The 18,148-nt window shown below is 33.4% G+C and overlaps 1 protein-coding gene across 3 annotated transcripts in view; it reads left to right on the top strand.

The window, feature by feature from the left end:
• The window catches only part of Jmjd1c (jumonji domain containing 1C), a 231,227-nt gene that overhangs the window by 151,923 nt on the left and 61,156 nt on the right, over positions 1 to 18,148 (top strand). For all 3 annotated transcript variants that reach the window (XM_071611234.1, XM_071611232.1, XM_071611233.1), the window contains one exon: positions 3,547 to 3,660. In XM_071611234.1, coding sequence (XP_071467335.1) covers positions 3,547 to 3,660 — 114 coding nt within the window. The remainder of the gene's footprint in view (positions 1 to 3,546; positions 3,661 to 18,148) is intronic.

An 18,148-nucleotide genomic window follows, 5' to 3' on the forward strand; every position in this document is an offset into this window, starting at 1 on the left:
TGGGTGGGAATTTGGACTTTGTTCTTTCAAGTCACTCCAGCCCTTTTTTTTTTTTGGTAAGCTAAACCTTGACTTATAAATGTTGCCTAGATGTTGTTTTCTGCTTCAGTATTTATCTTTGTTGAGATTCATATCAGTATTTTTGTAGTTAATAAGCCTGATTTTTTTTTTGACTTGGAAAAGGAATTGTTAAATGTTAATCGGAGATAGTTAGAAATGCAGACTCAGACATAAGCTCCAAGCTCCCGTGAATTTCCTGTTAAATGTTAAATGGTGAGCCTTAACACAGTTTGTTTGAGCAGCTGAGTTGTATCTGAGAGCTGTAGCTGATTTATTTTAAAAATGTTTTTTCGGGGAGTGCTCATCTGTTCACTTCTTCCTCATGTGAATGGAATGTGGTGCAGCATGGAGCCCCAAACAGGATACAGTTGTTCTAAGCATTCTTCCTATAGTGTGGTAGGCCCTACTGGAAATGTAGGCTCTTATCTCTATTTCTTTTGCCGTCAGACTGTTTTTAAAAGTATGGTCAACACTGACAAATGACCTTTAAAGAACTCAATCCTCTAATGAAATTGAAAAAAAGTGTTTTGTTTGAACTAAATATTCATGTTTTAGTAATTTTCACTTGAGTTTTCAAAGACTTTTAGCATTTGAATAAGTCTTTTGTGATTAGGGCCACATTCTACTCCGGAGTTTCATCTGATGGTGGTAGCTCATTGCTTCCCCTTAGGCTGTGGAAGTTCCTCTTAGAATGGTATCTTTAGAGTCTTGAATTAGTTATGCATGAGTTCTATTTTCTTTACATTCCAGTGCATCTAGACCTGAAATATTTACTACAGATTAATCATCAAAAACCGTAGGACCCATTTGCTTTTATTTAAGTGTGTGCGTTTTTATTTTCATGCCAATAATGTATCTGAAATATGTTAAATTTGGGTACAAAAGTTAACAATGGTTACATACATTGTTGTTTGTCAATTTAAGAAAGCAGTTTTTAAAAACTACATGGTTTCATATGTTATTTGTGTTTGGTTTTCCATAAAATAGAATCAGTCACACAAACTTATTCACTTGATACATATTGAAATATTTCTTCAACAATTACTATAAATTTATTGATACTTGATAAGAACATAACTTGTAGTTTAAATATAATTCCATTTTAACATTTACAGCTCATGGACTTTTTATTTCCTATTTTATACTTTGGACTGCCGTTTGTAGATTATAAGTTTTCATGTATCAGAAATAGATCATTGAGTTTAGAGTACATTCGGTCATTGTAAATTAGTATTTTACCCTTCTGGTAACAAAATTTTAACAGTGGCTTTCAATTAAATACCTTAAAACTTGGGAAATTATTTTAACCTAGAATCTAAACCTTCTTCCTAATTAACTGAGAGCAATTTACATTTGGCTTCTTGAAATTTACCACTAAAATTCTAACCTACCTTCAAAAGGAAAGCTCTTACAGGTTCTCTTCACAATGTTTTTCATATTATATGACTCTGATAGGAAATGCAAACCACCTGTAATATTTGCGTTAGAGGCACTCAAGACTGAGAAGTTTACTTCTTTGACAAATCCTTCTTAATTGAGTCCTTAGCCACTTAGTTAATACTGTTTGTGGACCATTTTTTTGTTAACCTTTATGGGTTGACCTGACATGATACTGTTCGAAAAGAAAAAGAACATTTGATAGTGTTTAAAGATTAAAAGTCCTATTGAGAAAATGCCAGTGTTTTCTAGTTTATTAAAAGCTAAACTGACTAGTATAAGATGAAAAACCATTTTTCATAGTAGAGATTATAGTATCTCTTCATTATTTCGTATTAGTCGATCACAGTGGTATGGACATTTTAAGTCTAATGAAAGTAAGTACTCTTCAAAACTTTATCACTTAATAAGTGAAAAAAAGTGAATGGATTTATAAAAATGATAATTTCTGGAATTTAGTCCTGGCAAATGGAAAATATTAGATGACAACAGTAGCCGGTGATAGCTAAATAATGTGGGCATTTTTATTTTGAAAATATAATTTCTCCCCCAAATAAAATATTTCTCATAAATGTGTAGAACTTAAAAGGTTAGCCTAGGACTTGGGAAGAGAGGATGTTGCTGTGAATACGTTTTATAATCATAAATACTGAAAGTAAGTGGGTATGTAAGAGGTTTGGGCTCCCCCCTCATACCCCCTCCCCCTTGGTGGTGGTGGGGAGCTGTCTGTGGATGGAACCTTGGGCCTTGGTCATGGTAATAAGCACATGTTCTATCATTGGGCTGTACCCCGCATCCCTGAACATTGTTTCCATGTTATTTCAATTAAGAGAAGATATTATGTTTATTGTGTAGGTAGTGTGAAAAGAAGGCATGTTTAAAATACTTGTTTATTTTCATGTGTTTTTAGCAACAAAACAATTGCAATCACACTGAAAATCATTTTAGGAATTTCTTAAATAGAAATTTACTCCTTAAGAGCCATTCCAAACTAAAAGTCTTGAAGTGTTTTTCCTAGAGTATGTGTACTACTTGTGATTAAGATGTTGTATTTCTTTAAGATAGGAGATAATAGGCAAACACAATGGCTTCAGAACTCCTGGGGATTTTTACTGTCCATGTTAGAAGCTTTTTGTTTAAATGGTCATAGAAATTGCCTTGTAGTAAGAAGCATTTCTTGGGTAATATTAGAGGTAATTTAGAAGCCGAGTTGGTTGATTCTGTTTTCCAACTTTGATTCTTTTATAGTGAAGCTGCTGTGTTTTTAAATGATGGAATTTTTATTTTTGAGTTTTTGGAATAGTACCTTGATGTCAATTAGGTTTTATTCAACCTTTACTATTATGAAAGTGAATGTGGTCATAATTAAAAATACATAATATTAATATTTCCTTCCTCCTCTGCATCTCTCCCATCCTTATACCAAAATATGAATGCATTCCATTATATAAAAGACAAGCCTTTGAAAGAATCACATGACCTTTGGAATCACTTTTTTTAAAAAAGTATTGAAAATAGGAAGAAATACTGCTTCCTATCTCAATGCTATTTTCAATGAAATAACTGGATTTTTATTTGTGCCTGGGGCAAGGGCAGGGGTGGAGAGTACAAGGGGTGGGATTAAAAGAACAGATGCTTCCTGGTCTTTAAAATTTCAATGTGAATGAGCTAGAAAAATACAAAATCGAAATTATTACTGTCTTATAAAGAATAATAGTTATGTATAGTTTTAAAAAGAAGGGTAAATTAGCTCCTACTCTTTGAAAAAGCAATTTCTTTTTTAATATTAAAATTTTTCACACACCCATACTGGATTCTTTTTAAAAGTAAAAAATGAGCTTAATATGTAATTTTTTCATGTTCCATATAGTTATACTTCATTCCTTTTTTAAAAAACACAATTTCTTAATGTATGGATAAAAGCATTACTTTAGGTTACACCATGTGCTGATGACACTAATATATTGTGTGGTTATCATACCACATTTTGAGAATACAACTTAGAAAATAGCCATTAGAAACTTTTTGTTTTGATTTTTCTCTTGACAGACTTTCAAACCCCTGGTTGAAAAAAGTATACCCAGTTCAATAACCGCAGTAGAATTCCTTATAGATAAACAACTGGATTTTTTAACAGAAGATAGTGCCTTTCAGCTGTACCAGGTAAGAAATTTTAGATTTATTTTAAAAGTTAACTGCTGATTTAACTTGATTCATGTTTAGATATATACTAAGTTTCAACTAACATCTTAGATGTACACAGAGCTCAAGGCATTCAATAAATTTTTATTTGAGCATAAATGATTTATTCTGGCAAGAAATATATACTGAGATCCTACTATGAACCATACAGCCTTCTGTCTGTAGCTAGGAATGAAGAAATGAACAAGAAAAACTTTTACTTTCTAAATAATGATAGAAAGTAACTGGTCTGATATTAGTATAAATTATGTTTGTCTCCAACTTTAAAGGTTAAGAATGAAGTTTATTAATGTAATTTAGTGGCGTTAGTGTTTACTGTGTGCATACATATCAGTTTAACATAAGAGCAGTTCATTTTAAAGGGGAAGTTTTCCTTTAGATTGTCATTAATTGAGTAATTTAATAGCTTAATTATAATACATTTAGTTGGAAAATATTTTCTAGTAAACTATTAGATTTATTTATTTGTTTGTGTAGCAGCACTACAGATCAAACCCAGAGTCCTTGCATACTAAGCTAATGCTCTACCACTGAGCTACCAGCTGCAGCCCTAAATTTAACCTAAATGTTTTTTTAAAATTTCTAGTACAGTTCTTGTTAATGTTTTAAGTTAGCAGTAAAAAAAAAACAGAATTTTCTTTGTACATTTGGACTTTAAATATTTATTTTGTAGGTTTCCTTTTAGTTATATGCTTAAAGTAGCACAGCAATTGCATTGGTCAGGGAAGTAGTTTTAACTTTTTTTCCCCTCTAAGGAGTGGAAAGTTAATTCTCCAATTTCATTTCATACTAGTTAACCATTTTTCAAAAAATAAAATATAGAGCCATTGTTTCCATGGAAAGAACAAGGCCTTGAGTTAATAATGAGCAGTGATTTGTTGTGCTGGGGTTATACTTAGGGAATTAAACTAGGTTATTAGGTTTACCAACGTGAGATGATGATTCTTTGTGGTGTTATTTTCTTAATTTGAAGTCTACATAGCTATGCTTTTGTATTTTCATGATATTTTTATTTGAATGGCCTTGTTTTTTGAACTTAGCTTTTTTTTAACTAGTAACTGTTATAGCTAAAAAATCATAGCCAACTCCCAATTTTACAGTGGAGTTATGGGAGCTTTTCCCTTGGGTTTTATTTTGTTTTTATGAATGCCATTTAGTGTATTATAGGCATTACTATCATTTGTTTGTCAAAGTGAAATCAAAGGAACCTTCCAACTCAATTTTTTAATTCTGTGTTTGCATTATTATCACTGTGGAAGGAAGTTTCAGCTTGGATTTGATTTAGAGAAGTGAAATAGTTATGTAGAAATTACTTTTAAAAATAAACTCTTGCCAGGTGGCCTAAAACTGTACAACATGTTTATTAAAATTATAATGGTTAAAAGAATGTGCTAACCCAGCATTTTTTCCCCTAACATTTCAAAACTTGAAGATGGTGATAATTTTTTTTTTTTTTTAATAATAAAGGCCAAAGAGGTAAAGTCTTAAGTAGTTTGGTGAATTGTAAGAGTAGTTTGGTGAATTGTAAGAGTGTATGATTGTCTTTCTTCAGAAGTTATTTAGACTTCAGTTCTAATAGAATTTGCAAATCAGCCTCTGACATGGAAGAATATGTATCTTCCCAGAGTGAAGTGCTTCAGTTGACTTCTTTTACCTCTTTGATGCTGGGGATAGAACTCAGGGGTTCTTTATGCTCTGCAAGTGCTTTACTAGTGGTCTGTACTCTCACTTGACATTTTAATCATTTGTGCTTCCCAAAAAAGGTGAATTCAGAAAGAAATAACCTTAGTAGTACTTGGGTTTTAGAATTTTTTATAAAAGTTGGTAGTAACTCATGGTTTACAAGAGAGTTTTTCTAAAAACATTTTCATCTTTGTATCTGGGTGGTTTTTTGTTTTGTTTTGTTTTTTAATCATGTTAAAGTACCAAAGCATTTTCTCCTTTTATAAAAGATATAGATACCTGTTTCAGCATTATGAATGAATATTTGCAATGGAGGCCAAAAATGGCTCAGTATAATTTTTCAGATTTATTTATTTACTCATTCATTTATTCTAGAAGGAACAAGTTTTAAGAGTTCATGTAGTTGAATAGGCTTTGTTCCAGAATTCCTTTCCTCTAACCAGTTGTCCAAGCAATACTTTAAACCTTGGTATCTTAAATATTGGCAGCTTTTATTGGCATAGATTTTGTAAATATTTCCTTGACCTATCTCAACCTGAAAGGGTTAGCCTGTATAAATCAAAGGGAGTTTGGGAACACTAGAAGCTTTCTAACTATTACCCCAGTTTTTCTCACTTTTTAAATTTCATGATGCAGTTTCTTTCTGGTCTGGGTTCTGATTATCCTTTATAAACTTCTTAAGTAGGAGGGGAGAAATCTTTTCTTTAGAAATGGCTTTTGTGTATGATTTTTAAAAGTGATAAGTATGTGATATGTTCCATAGTGTAATGGTTAGCATTCTGGATCAAGAGTGATAAGTACTTATGTTTTGTTTAAAAATTTCCCAGAAAAAATACTTTGCTGTGAATCTAATTAAACGTTTTTACAATGATAATTCCCATCTACCACCTTTTTACTTGAGAACTCAGCATTTTATTCTGTTTCAATATGTTTCCTTTATATCCCCTCTTTAAATTCAAAATGATGATCTGTACATTTAGTGTTATGTGTGTAAGGAAATGGTTAGAAAATAGGTGACTCAGGATTAATAAGACAAGCCCTTTCACTCTTAAATAATTGGTTTGAATCCTACCCCTTTCTATCTGAATGACTTTAGTGCAATGAATTTAAGGTTGCATGTTTTAAATTATTTGATCTGGTCAGATTTTTAGTTGACATGGGGTGCAGTCATTAGAGATCATAATTTTCAGTATTATGGGAAGAAAATTTACTAAAAAAGTTGAACCAACATCTTACAAACAGTATGATGAATGCATATTAATTAGGTCACTGAAGCAACAACCATGGTGTTTGTTTTGTTTTGTTGAGTTTTTTTGCTGCTGCTGTTGCTCTTTGGTGGTACTTGGGATCTAGCCCAGGGTTTTAATGCTTGCTAGGTGAGTGCTTTACCACTTAACTACATTCTCAGCCCACAGTGTGGTATTGTGTGTTTCCCTTCCCTGTGCACACAAATAGTTTCTACTTCCTCCTTTTAATTTTCCTGATCATGCCTAGTTGCAGTTAACTTTCTTTGAAGCAGAGGGGGAAGGGAAAAACAGAGGAAGTAGGAGGGAACTCTACAGATTCTACTGGTGTTGTTCCCCCTCCCCCAACACCCAGCTGGCTGGGAAGAAGGAAAACAAATTTTTGCTTCTTAAAGATGCTTTTTTTATAACTTTTTTTGTTATAGTAGTGTTGTTGCTTTACTTTGGAATATGATTACAGAAGTCCAAAAAACCTTATTAAATTGGATTGTACTTTTGATAAAATTAAATTTAAAAGGTTGATAAAGAAATAGAACATTCAACTTTTAACATGATTTTGAAATCAGCTTGTCCTGAATTTGGCTACTGGCCATGCACACGCCTGCATTTTTCAGGTTGGTTGCTTCATAGAGGATATAGAAGAGATTCTCACCTGAAGTTGTATATGACTCATATCAATTAATCTGGTTTGGTCTGGTTTGTTAGTCTAGTATTTTCTAGGGATCACATTCCTCTTTCCTTTTAAATGTAATAAAGCAATAATATAAAAGACACTAATTAAAGCCATAAGAGACTGATGGAGGATGTCCAAAATTATACCCCATTTTTATCACTATATAGTTTTAAAAGTTATTGTAGTACTGAGGGATTTCCCCTGGAATAATGTTGCACCATCCTAAAACTGAAGGAATCGTCTTACTTGAAGCCCTGAGTCATAATGAACTAAGTTAAATAAGTTAGAGATATACCATAATTTCTATTATTATAGAGTACCACTATACTGAATACCAGATACCATACCATATGTTGCTGGTTGAAGGAAGAGGAAATGGGTAGAACAAACCTCTGAGTATTTCCTTAGCTCCTGAATTAAAGGTGGCTTAAACTTGAACTGAGAAGAGTCCTAATTATGCTTAATCTTTATAGCTATAATTTCTGTAGTCTTTTTGTTTTTCCAGGGCCCTGCCACATGCTAAACAAACATCTACCACTGAGCTATGCCATCAGCCTAGTTTTGGGTCAGTTTTAATACATAATTTCGTTGTTGATCATATTTATTTATTGCCTATAATTTCAGAATATCCTTAAAGTAATTCTTGCTAAGTACATTTGCTTTACTAAAAATAGCTCAAACATTTGTCAAAGTTAAGTTTATCAATAGTTTGGGGAGAGGAGTATAACAGAGGTATGTGTATTTTTTCTCTTAATTTATATTAACGCCCTATGGAGTTTCAAATTGTTTTACAACTGAGATAAGATAATGCAAGTGAGGTGAAATTTAGCCCCCAGTTAGCCAAGGTGAAAAGTAAACTGGTTATTTGTTTTTAACTAGCCACAATTTAAATATTTAAGTAGCAGCTATGCTTAAATATTTGACATAAATGGTCCACTGATATTTTGCTTATAAGCTTTTCTGTTCTATAGGGTATTATGATGATATTATAAATAATTTACAGGAGGAAGTAAATAGAACCTCATGTTGTTATTGCTTTAGAGGGTTGGGAAAAAAATCCACTTGCTTTTTCAAACTTTACCTTCATTCCAATTTATGGTACAAATTTTTTTTTTTCACTATAATACATTCCTGTGTGTAAATGGGGATTTGACCTGAGACACTCATAATTTGTTAATACATATTTCTATCCTATAATTAATCTTAAATTTGTGCACTTCATGGTGTCATGTTACTACTATTCCACCATTAATTTTACCAGTACTATATTTTTTTTTCAAAGATTTTTTTTAAGCTGTGATGACTGAACTTGGTAGTGAAAGGTGTATTTTGTAGGAATTTATAAGAATCTCTGGAAGTTCATTTCATATTAGCATGTAGAAACTTATCTACTCCTCAAGAGGGTACCTGTGGTATAGTTGAGGAAGGTGGGTACAGCTTAAAGGTCAGTGCTGAGGTTGAATAGATTATTGCCTTACCCCCTGAGTCTTTGAATTGAAATTTTATGCTTAGACTGTATTTGACTTACCCTTAAAATTTTGAAATGTCTGGTTTTAGAAACTTCAAGATAAACTTCATTCATTTAACAATTATTTAACTGTTGAGGCTTCCCTATTCATTACACCCTGTAGTTGCTTTACCAATTTTAAAGCAAAGTAATTTTTTTGTGTGTTTGAGATAGGATCTCCACTACATTGCCTAGGCCAGCCTCAACCTCTTGGACATCAGTGTATCTTTCTGCCTCAGCCTTCTCCGTAGCTGGGATTACAAGCACACACTAACCATTATGGCTAATAGTCTTGAATTATTTTCAAGGAGTTCATAATCTGTGGCAAGAATTTATACATTTATTTATTTATTTATCTTTAAATTTTCCTTGAAGTGCATGTAAGGAGCCCAAAATGCATAGTGATGACTTCAAAGGCAAAAATGTCAGTAGTGATCAAAATGGTTAAAGAAGTCTCATGAAGGAGGTAAAACTTGAATGATGGAAGTGAAGAGGAATAATGCAGAAATTGGCAGGAGGGACAGCATAATCAATGATAAGGAAGTATATTTAGAGAATCATAGACTTTTATAGTAGTAGATATCTTACTCAGTACAGATCAGAAGGAAAAGGTATGGGATCAAACCAAGGGGCACTTTGTCACTGATCTACATATCTCTAAGTCCCCAAGTTTTTGTATTTTGAGAGGTTTTTTGCTTGCTTGTTTGTTTGTGTGTTTGTGTTAGCTTCCCTTTTCCCCCTTCAGGTGTTCACTGAGTTGCTAAGGCTGGTCTCAGATTTGCTCTCTTTTGCCTCTGACTCCCGAGTTGCTGGGATTGCAGGAATATGCCACATGCCTGACAAGAATATGCATTTTGATGTAATTTCTGGCAAACATGGTTTCAAAGCCTAGTTTTGCCATTTGTTAGCTATATGACATTGAGAGAGGCTAAATTATTTTGTAAATGTTTTTCTCAGCTGAAACAGTACCATCTACTTCAGTGTTGTTAGCAAAATGAAATGAAATGAAATATCAAAGAGTTATGATCTAGATACTGCTTAGTAGGTTATTTTCCCTTTTTTAGTTGATGATGTATTAAACCTTTTTATTGACTATTTGTAACTCATTTCTCTTCTTCACATTCATATACTCATTGGACATATATGTTGGCCCCTGTCTGCCTGTCAGTCTTTCTTCAATCTTATTTGTCTTCTCTGCAACTGGTGCTAGATAAACCTTTTCAGCTGACAGTACAATCTATTGTCAATGTATAATAGAACTTACTTTTTGTAGTATTTTTCTTCCCCTCCCATAATGCTTTTTTATCCCGCACCAGGGATGTTTAAACACTGAGCCACATCTCCATCCCTTTTTATTTATTTATTTAAAAAAATTTTTTTTAAGTTGTAGATGGACACAATATCTTTATTTAATTATTTTTATGTTGTGCTGAGATTTGAACCCAGTGCCTCACACAAGGATGATCTACCACTGAGCTACAACCCCAGTCCCATCCCTTTTTATTTTTTATTTTGAGACAGGGTCTCACTAAATTGTGTAGAGACTCCCTAAGTTATTGAGGCTGGTCTTCAACTTGAGATCCTCCTGCCTTGGTCTTCCAACTCATGGGGATTACAAGGCGTGTTCCACCCTGCCCAGCCAATGATGACTTCTTAAACTATTATTTTAAATAAATGGTATTAGAAAAGATGACTATGGAATATCTTTCTTCCACAGGGAAAATCAAGCTGCTTTTGCTGCTATTTATTTTTTATCTCAAAAAAAAAAAAAAAAAAGTATTAGTTGTGTCAAAATGCATTCTACTGTTAACTAATTAGAACAAATTTTAAAAAGAGTATTAGTGATAAGGTACAGAAAGGTTTGTCATTGTTTGGCTTTTGAGAGAGGCTTTATAGAGGTATTATGATGGGATGGAGGTCCTCTAAGCACAGAATGAATTAGTTTTGATTAAATGACCTTTAACATTTCTACCATTACACTCTTTAATTCCATGAACTTGTTTAAGGTGGAAAAACATCCATTTTCGACCAATATTAACCTATCAAGTTAAGTCCCAATTATTTTAGTCTCTGAGAAAGAAACATTTCACCCTAAAACTAGGTTTATTTGAAATGTGAGACCTTCTGAGATAGGCTGAGCCAGATAAAAATCAAAAGTTGTAGCCAGGCTGGTGCGTGGCTTGGGAAGCCAAGGAAGGAGGATTGTGAGTTCAGCCCCAGCCTCAGCAATTTATTGAGGCCATAAGCAACTCAGCAAGATTTTGTCTCCAAATAAAATATAAAAAAGGGCTGGGGGATGTGGCTGTTGTTAAACGCCCCCTGGGTTCAAAGCCCAGTACCCACCAAAAAAAAGTTCTATAAAATTGGAAAACCAGGCTTGTTTGTTTGGATTAACAGTACTTAAGAGCTTTCTATTCTGTTTTTCTGTGTCTGTTTCTGAGTTATATTTTGACAGAAGTTAATCACATTCCCAATTATTACCTGAGTTTTCATGTACATCTTCCTTTTTTTTTTTCTCTTTTCATATTAGCGTTTGAATGAATTTAGAGGTGCCTTGTTGAAATAAAATAAGTAAAATGAGAATGGTGGTTTTGTTGCATATATGCTGGGACAAGAATGTAAAAACACAGGATCATGACCATGACTGTGAACTGACTACTGATAGATTATTGGCTTGGTAGAATTAGTTATCCCTGGGCAGTCATTGCTGGGGCATGGTCCAGATGAGTATAGTGCAGGAAGCAGCTATTGTGTAGTGCTTGGTACTATCCCATTTCTAGTCAGAAGTGACAGCTTGCAATAATAAAGCCAGGCTGAAGCCTGGATAGTAGCATGGACAACAAGAAAAAAGAGAACCAGCATCTAAAAATAGAATCATTAGACTTCCTCATTTAAGTTTTTTTGTTTGTTTGTTTTTAACTTAAAAGTTGTTACCTCATGTTTTAATATCATTAACGTTGCTCTGCATTCTTTTAAACTATTTCATCTAATATTAATTTCTACCTGATTTTATATAGCTATATTTTCAAAAATAATTATAAAGCATGCTTACTAAAATCCCATAAGTTGGGTATTTGACTTCCTCCAGTGCATGTCTACTGCCATTAAAAAAAGAGTTCTTCATTTGTAAAAATTTGTTTCGAAACTTGATGTGTTGAAAATGAATCCATGGAGTGCAGAAACACCTTATTTTGACTGAAAATTGGCTTGAGTATGAGCTATTCTGCAATACTCAGATTAAAAACATTTAGAAGTCACCACCATAGTTCCCTCTCGATCCCAAATCTGCTATGATCATATGCTGAAAAATCTGCCAGTCTCATTTTACTTTTTGGTGGCTGCTGTTAAGAATTTAAAGTGTGTGAAATCATGCTTGTAGAAATCAGATTCCAGAAATTCTGAGCCATTAATTTATTTAATCTATACAACTCTCTGAGAAATCTAATTTACAAATGAGAAGATAGAAACAGAAACCCCTTATAGTCAGTTAATTTTAAAAAGGATAGATATTGTAACTACTGCAGGCAATATCAGGGTACCTTCATAGCAAGAAAGTAAAGCTAACCTTAATTAGACTGTAATTGGGAACTAAAAAGTCAGGAACTCAAGTCGCATATCTTTTTCTCCTTTCCTCCCGTCTCCTTTCTTTTAAACAGGTTTTTTTCTTATTATTCATAGGTTTTCTTTCCCATAATACTAGTTTTTGTGTGCCTTGATGATTCAGTGTCAGTTTCCCACCCTTTTCCAGTCCTTTAAGAGCTAATATTTATAATTTTTGCCAGAGATAGTAGGGGAATGAAAGGAGAGAAAAGAAGAAATATAAGTGGTAGAGGTTTTACAGGCAGAGAGAATGAGGTTTAGGGAAATGTTGTGCATTAGTGCCTAAATATAAAAGTTAAAAGTTTTTTTCTTAATTTTATTGTCAACACATTTTCCCTGACTTTCCACATATTGGCATCAAGCTATACTCCAAATCCATGATTATTTTCTGATGGATTTGTTCCCCAGGCAGAGAATATTAATAGATTTAAGATGTTATTCAGTCTCCCTGGGTTTTTTAATTTTTTTTTACCTGTTTTTCTTTTTTATGCATATAGGTATTCTGAAGACCTAAATTTACTCAAAGTTAAAATTGAAAAATAAAGTAGTTTAAAATAAAGCCCTGTTAGCATCTAGCCAAAGGATTGTCCCTAAAATCCATATCTTTTCAGGCTTCAAACTAAAGACAAAACAGTCCTAGTCTTTAGTCAATAACTAATATGGGTTAGAGGCTGTTTATTTATGTATTTGAGGACCTGGTGTATTAATTGGAAGGATACAAATATTTTGTTGTCATCCTACAGCCTGTAATCTAGTGAGGTAAACATTACTAGGCAAAATACAACTGAGTAGCAGATACCTGAAGTCAGGAAGCAGAATGCATATTGTATGTCCATTTAAATAAACACGAACTTTACATACGTTCTTCCTTTGAAGGTATAGCGATGATAAGGGCAGCTTTTAACAAACATTTTTAGTTGGATAGGCCATTTTTAGTTGGATAGGCCACCTGTCCTCATTGAGTACAGAGGAATACCAAGTATTTGTTACAAAGAGGCAAACAGTAAACTTAACCTTTTAAATTTAAGCATAAAATTCAATGGCATTAAAGTACATTCACTTTGGTACAGTGGTTGTATGTTGTATAACCATTACCACTATCCATTTCCAGATTTTATTCATCATCCAAAATAGAAACTATCTGTTATAGTTTGGATGTGAGGTGTCCCTCAAAAGTTCATGAGTGAGACAGTGCGAGAAGGATCAGAGGAGAAATGATTGAGTGGTGAGAGTCTTAATCCAATCACTGAATTAATCCTATGATAGGGATTAACTGAGTGGTAACTGAAGTGGCAGGGTGTGACTGGAGGAGATGGGAATTTGGGCATGGCTTTGGGGTATATATTTGTATCTAGCAAATGGAGACCAGATGTCTTTCTCTCTATATCCCCACCCCACCATCCCACCTGCCATCTCTCTCCCTCTACTTTCTGATCATGATGTGAGCTACTTCCCTCTGCCACACTCTGCCATGATGTTCATCCTTATTTTGAATGGAGCTGAACTTCTGTAGACTAAAACCTCCGAAGCCCTGAGCCCTTAAATAAACTTTTCCTCCTCTACAGTTGTTCTGGTTGGGTCCTTTTAGCCACAGCAGCAAAAAAAGCTGACTAAAACACTATCATTAAACAGTAATTCCCCACTTTCAAATTCCACCTTCACCAGTCCCTAGTAACCTATATTCTACTTGCTTTGTGAATTTGCCTATGCTAGGTATCTCACATAGGAGAAATACAATATTTGTCTTTTTTGTAACCAGCTTAACGTAGCCTCATGTCTTCAAGTTTTAGACATGTTAAAGCTTGTGTTAGAATTTCATTTGCTTTTATAGTTGAATAATGTTCCATTATATGTATATACCACATTTTCTTCATCTGCTAATGGATAACTTGGGCTTCTACCTTTTGGACTATTGTGAATGATACTACTATGAACATTGGTATATAATTAGTCCTTCCTTCCAGTTGTTTTGGGTATATAGGAGTAAAAGTGTTTTCCATGGTCTTTGCATGCCATTTTTTGGTCCCATCAACAGTATACAGGGTTCCACTTTCTTCCACATCTGCACTAACAGTTGTTTTTTTCCTTTTTTGTTGTTGGTTTTTTTTTTTTTAGTGATTATTATACTAATAGATTATTATATAGAGCCATATCTTATTGTAGTTTTGAGTTGTGTTTCTATGATAATTAATGATAAACCTAATTTCATGGTTTATTGATCATCTGTATAACATCTGAATGAGAGATGTTCATTCAGCTCCTTTCCCCATTTTTAAATTTTTGGGTGTTTTTATTTTTTGTCAAACAATTGTAGGAGTATTTTATGTGTAGGTATCAGTCCTTTATTAGATACATGCTTTGTAAGTATTTGCTTCCATTCTTTGGGTTGTCTTTGTGTACATATGTTTCTGATCTTGATGTCTAATTTATTTTTTAGTGTCATATCCAAAAAATTATTACAAATTCAATGTCATGAAGATTTTCCTTTTTTTTTTTTTTTTCTAAGAGTGTTTTTTGTAGTTTTTATTTCTAACCCTTGGGACTTTAATCCATTTTGAGTTATCTTCTAATATATGGTTTAAGTCAATGTGAGTATCCTCTTTTCTCAGCACCATTATTGATTTGTTGAAAAGATTGTCTCTTCCACATTGAGTGTTCTTTGATACTCTTGGTGAAAATCAAAACCATTTATGCTATAATGTATCTCCATACTTTTTTGTTCCCTTGATCTGTGTATCTGTCCTTATACCAACTAGTACACTGTTTTGATTACTTGGGGTATCACTGTCTTTTGGGGAGGAATACTGTGGATTGAATGCAGGGGCGCTTAACTGCTGAGCCATATCCCCACCCCTTTTTATTTTGAGACAAGGTCTCACTAAGTTGCTTACAGCCTCACTAAATTGCTGAGGCTATCCTCAAACTTGAGATCCTCCTGCCTAAGCCTTCTGAGTTGCTGGGATTACAGGCATGAGCCACCATGCCTGGCTGTTTGTTTTTCTACAGCTGCATAATTGGTTCAAACAATTGTTAACCCTAAGATAAATCATTCTAAAGTATACTTTTTTATTTTGAATCACCAGATCAATCTTTAGAGCATAACTTGTGTTTTATAAGTAATTGGTCTAAGGATCTGCGTTTTAGATAAAATATTTTTTAAAAATTTTAAGATGATACAGGGATTCAGCTCAGGACATCACACATGCTAGGCAGGTGTTCTACCATTGAGCTACATCCCCATCTCTTTTTAAAATTCTATTTTGAGATATGATCTCGCTAAGTTGCCCAGGCAGGCCTCAAACTTTCCCATCCTCCTGCCTCAGCCTCCCCGGTAATCGGCATTACAGGTGCATCCCACTATGTCCTGCTGCTCTCAAGATTTAAGGAAAAAAATCATGTGATGCTAAGCTGTAATATATAGTCATTTATTGCTATGTGCCAGTCACCTTCCTCTAGTTGTGAATTTATTTTATTTATTTTTTTTTTTCTAGTTGTGAATTTAAAGGCAAACAAAATACTTCACTCTCTTAGGTCAAGGAAGGATCTAAATATAGCAACATTCTATAAATTCTAAAACAGAATTTTGTTCATAGTATTTTGCAATGTGGAATCAACTAATGCAGAAATATCAAATGTTTGCCTGTTTTTCTTTGTTTTTATTTATTTTCAGAACTAGAGTTCTATTAGAAATAAGATGGAAAACATAAAGGGAAAGCTAGTAAGTGTTTTCAATAGGGTATACTATGAGCAACAAACATGTAGACTGCTGCTTGTCCAAATAACTAGGCAAGCCTGTCTTGAGTTCATACAAAACTACCACAGGTAGTATTGATATTTGACAACAACTACATTGTTGGTAGTTTGTGTCTCTGTCATAGTAAATACCTTTAGTATCTTCTCCCCTTCATTGATGGATGAACATTCAGCCCTCATTGCCATTTGTGCCCTCCCAGTGTTTATATAGAGCCACTAGGCTATGATTAAGATAACTGGAAAAGTGGAAAGGCTTCAAAGCAATCTTGCCAACTTAAAATTGTCAACAGATGTCAGAGCTTTTATGTTTGTTTTCTGAATGATAACAATAGCTCTGCTTCCTCTTTTAGGTCTTGATATTGTGATGTTTTCACCTTGCTGTTCACAGTCCTCTTACCAATCCTGTCTATTTCCAGATAAAATGCTAATATCACTCAGTCATTCTCTATGATACCTAAATTGGTTATTTGGTAAAGGTTATTAATTATAAATGAGTAATATGTCTACATCACATTTGCTCTTAGTATATCCATAGATTGTGTGAAATAATAAGAAAATTTAAAAAAAAAAAATCCAGTGCTCTTCAAGATGTTATTTGCTTAGAAATCCAGTACTCTAAATACGTCAATTCCTAGTTAACAATGCTTTTCCTCCTTGCCATTTATGGAATAGCCATTTTGAGAAATATAAAACTCTATATGATGGGAATGAATAAAAATCTGGATATATACAGTTTCATCACATATAAACTCTTCAGGACTTAAAGGACTTGAAGACATTATCTACTATGTGGAGTTGCAAAACACAACATCTAAAGCTCCATAGAAAAATGGGTTTGTGTCTTATATCTCTCACATCTACTTTTTTGGTGGGGAAAAAGTTCAGTTTGGGGAATTTGTCTTAATGTTTATTTGCATTTACATCAGTAAAACTTGTATCATGGATAGTATCTATATGGCATATTGTTTGTGTTGAATTGTAAAGCTCTGCTCTGGCCAAACAAGAGAAAGAAAGTGGTTAATTAGTGGTATATACTTCCAGCACCACATAGGAGAATTTTGTACCACTGATTGGTTTTGTTTTGTTTTTTGGTCTTGATCACTTCCAAGGTAGCTCTCATTTTGTCTGGTTTCATAAGTAGGTATAAATATATATTCTTGAATTTATTACGAATTTAATGTGGATAGTGGCACAATTTATGTAGTTCATTCTTCTGCTGCCCCCCCCCCCCCCCCGAACTCCAAGGACTTCAGGGTGTCTGGCTTATATTAATATTATTAAACAGATATAAATTAAAACTTAAAATATAAAAAGAAGAACCAAAATCAGCACACCACATTTGTATGATTATAGAATAAGTTGCCAAATTTTATTGATTTTTTTAATTTAAAGATACATATTTAGTCAAATGTATACTTACACACACACACATGAAATTTCTCTTCTCGGGGAATTTTGGCTCTTTGGGTGGTGGCAGTGGTTTATTTAAGTATCAGAAACTACCAGTAAAATTAGCAGTTGTCCAACTTAGATCCCAGCTATCTATAATTCTGGGAAAGGTGTGTAGCCACTTAACCAGCTAAAGGTTTTATTTATTATCTACCAAATAGATAATGCCTGCTTCATGATTTCGGCTTTCCTTTATTGGTAACTGCTGATCATATGTGCTATCTAAATTTAAATTAGGTAAATCTAAATTTTAAAAATCAATACTGAATCATTCTAGCCATTTCAAGTGTCTAAATAGTTATATGTAGGACAGATGTATAACATTTCCATTGCAGAAGATTCTCTTGAACAACCATGCCCTGAATGTTGAAGGCTGCAAGAGAAAATTACACTCGTGTATTTTGGTGCCATCTCAACTGGACCCTTAGTATTATTAGGCATCTTTTTTGATTTCCCTTTTGAACTTCTGTTTTGTAAAGCAGTCATTCCAAATTATCACTACTATACTAAATTTCTTCCTTTTAGTAAATGACCTTTCTC

This window comes from Marmota flaviventris, chromosome 4 (genome assembly GCF_047511675.1).
Source record: "Marmota flaviventris isolate mMarFla1 chromosome 4, mMarFla1.hap1, whole genome shotgun sequence".
Classification (NCBI taxonomy): Eukaryota; Metazoa; Chordata; class Mammalia; order Rodentia; family Sciuridae; genus Marmota; species Marmota flaviventris.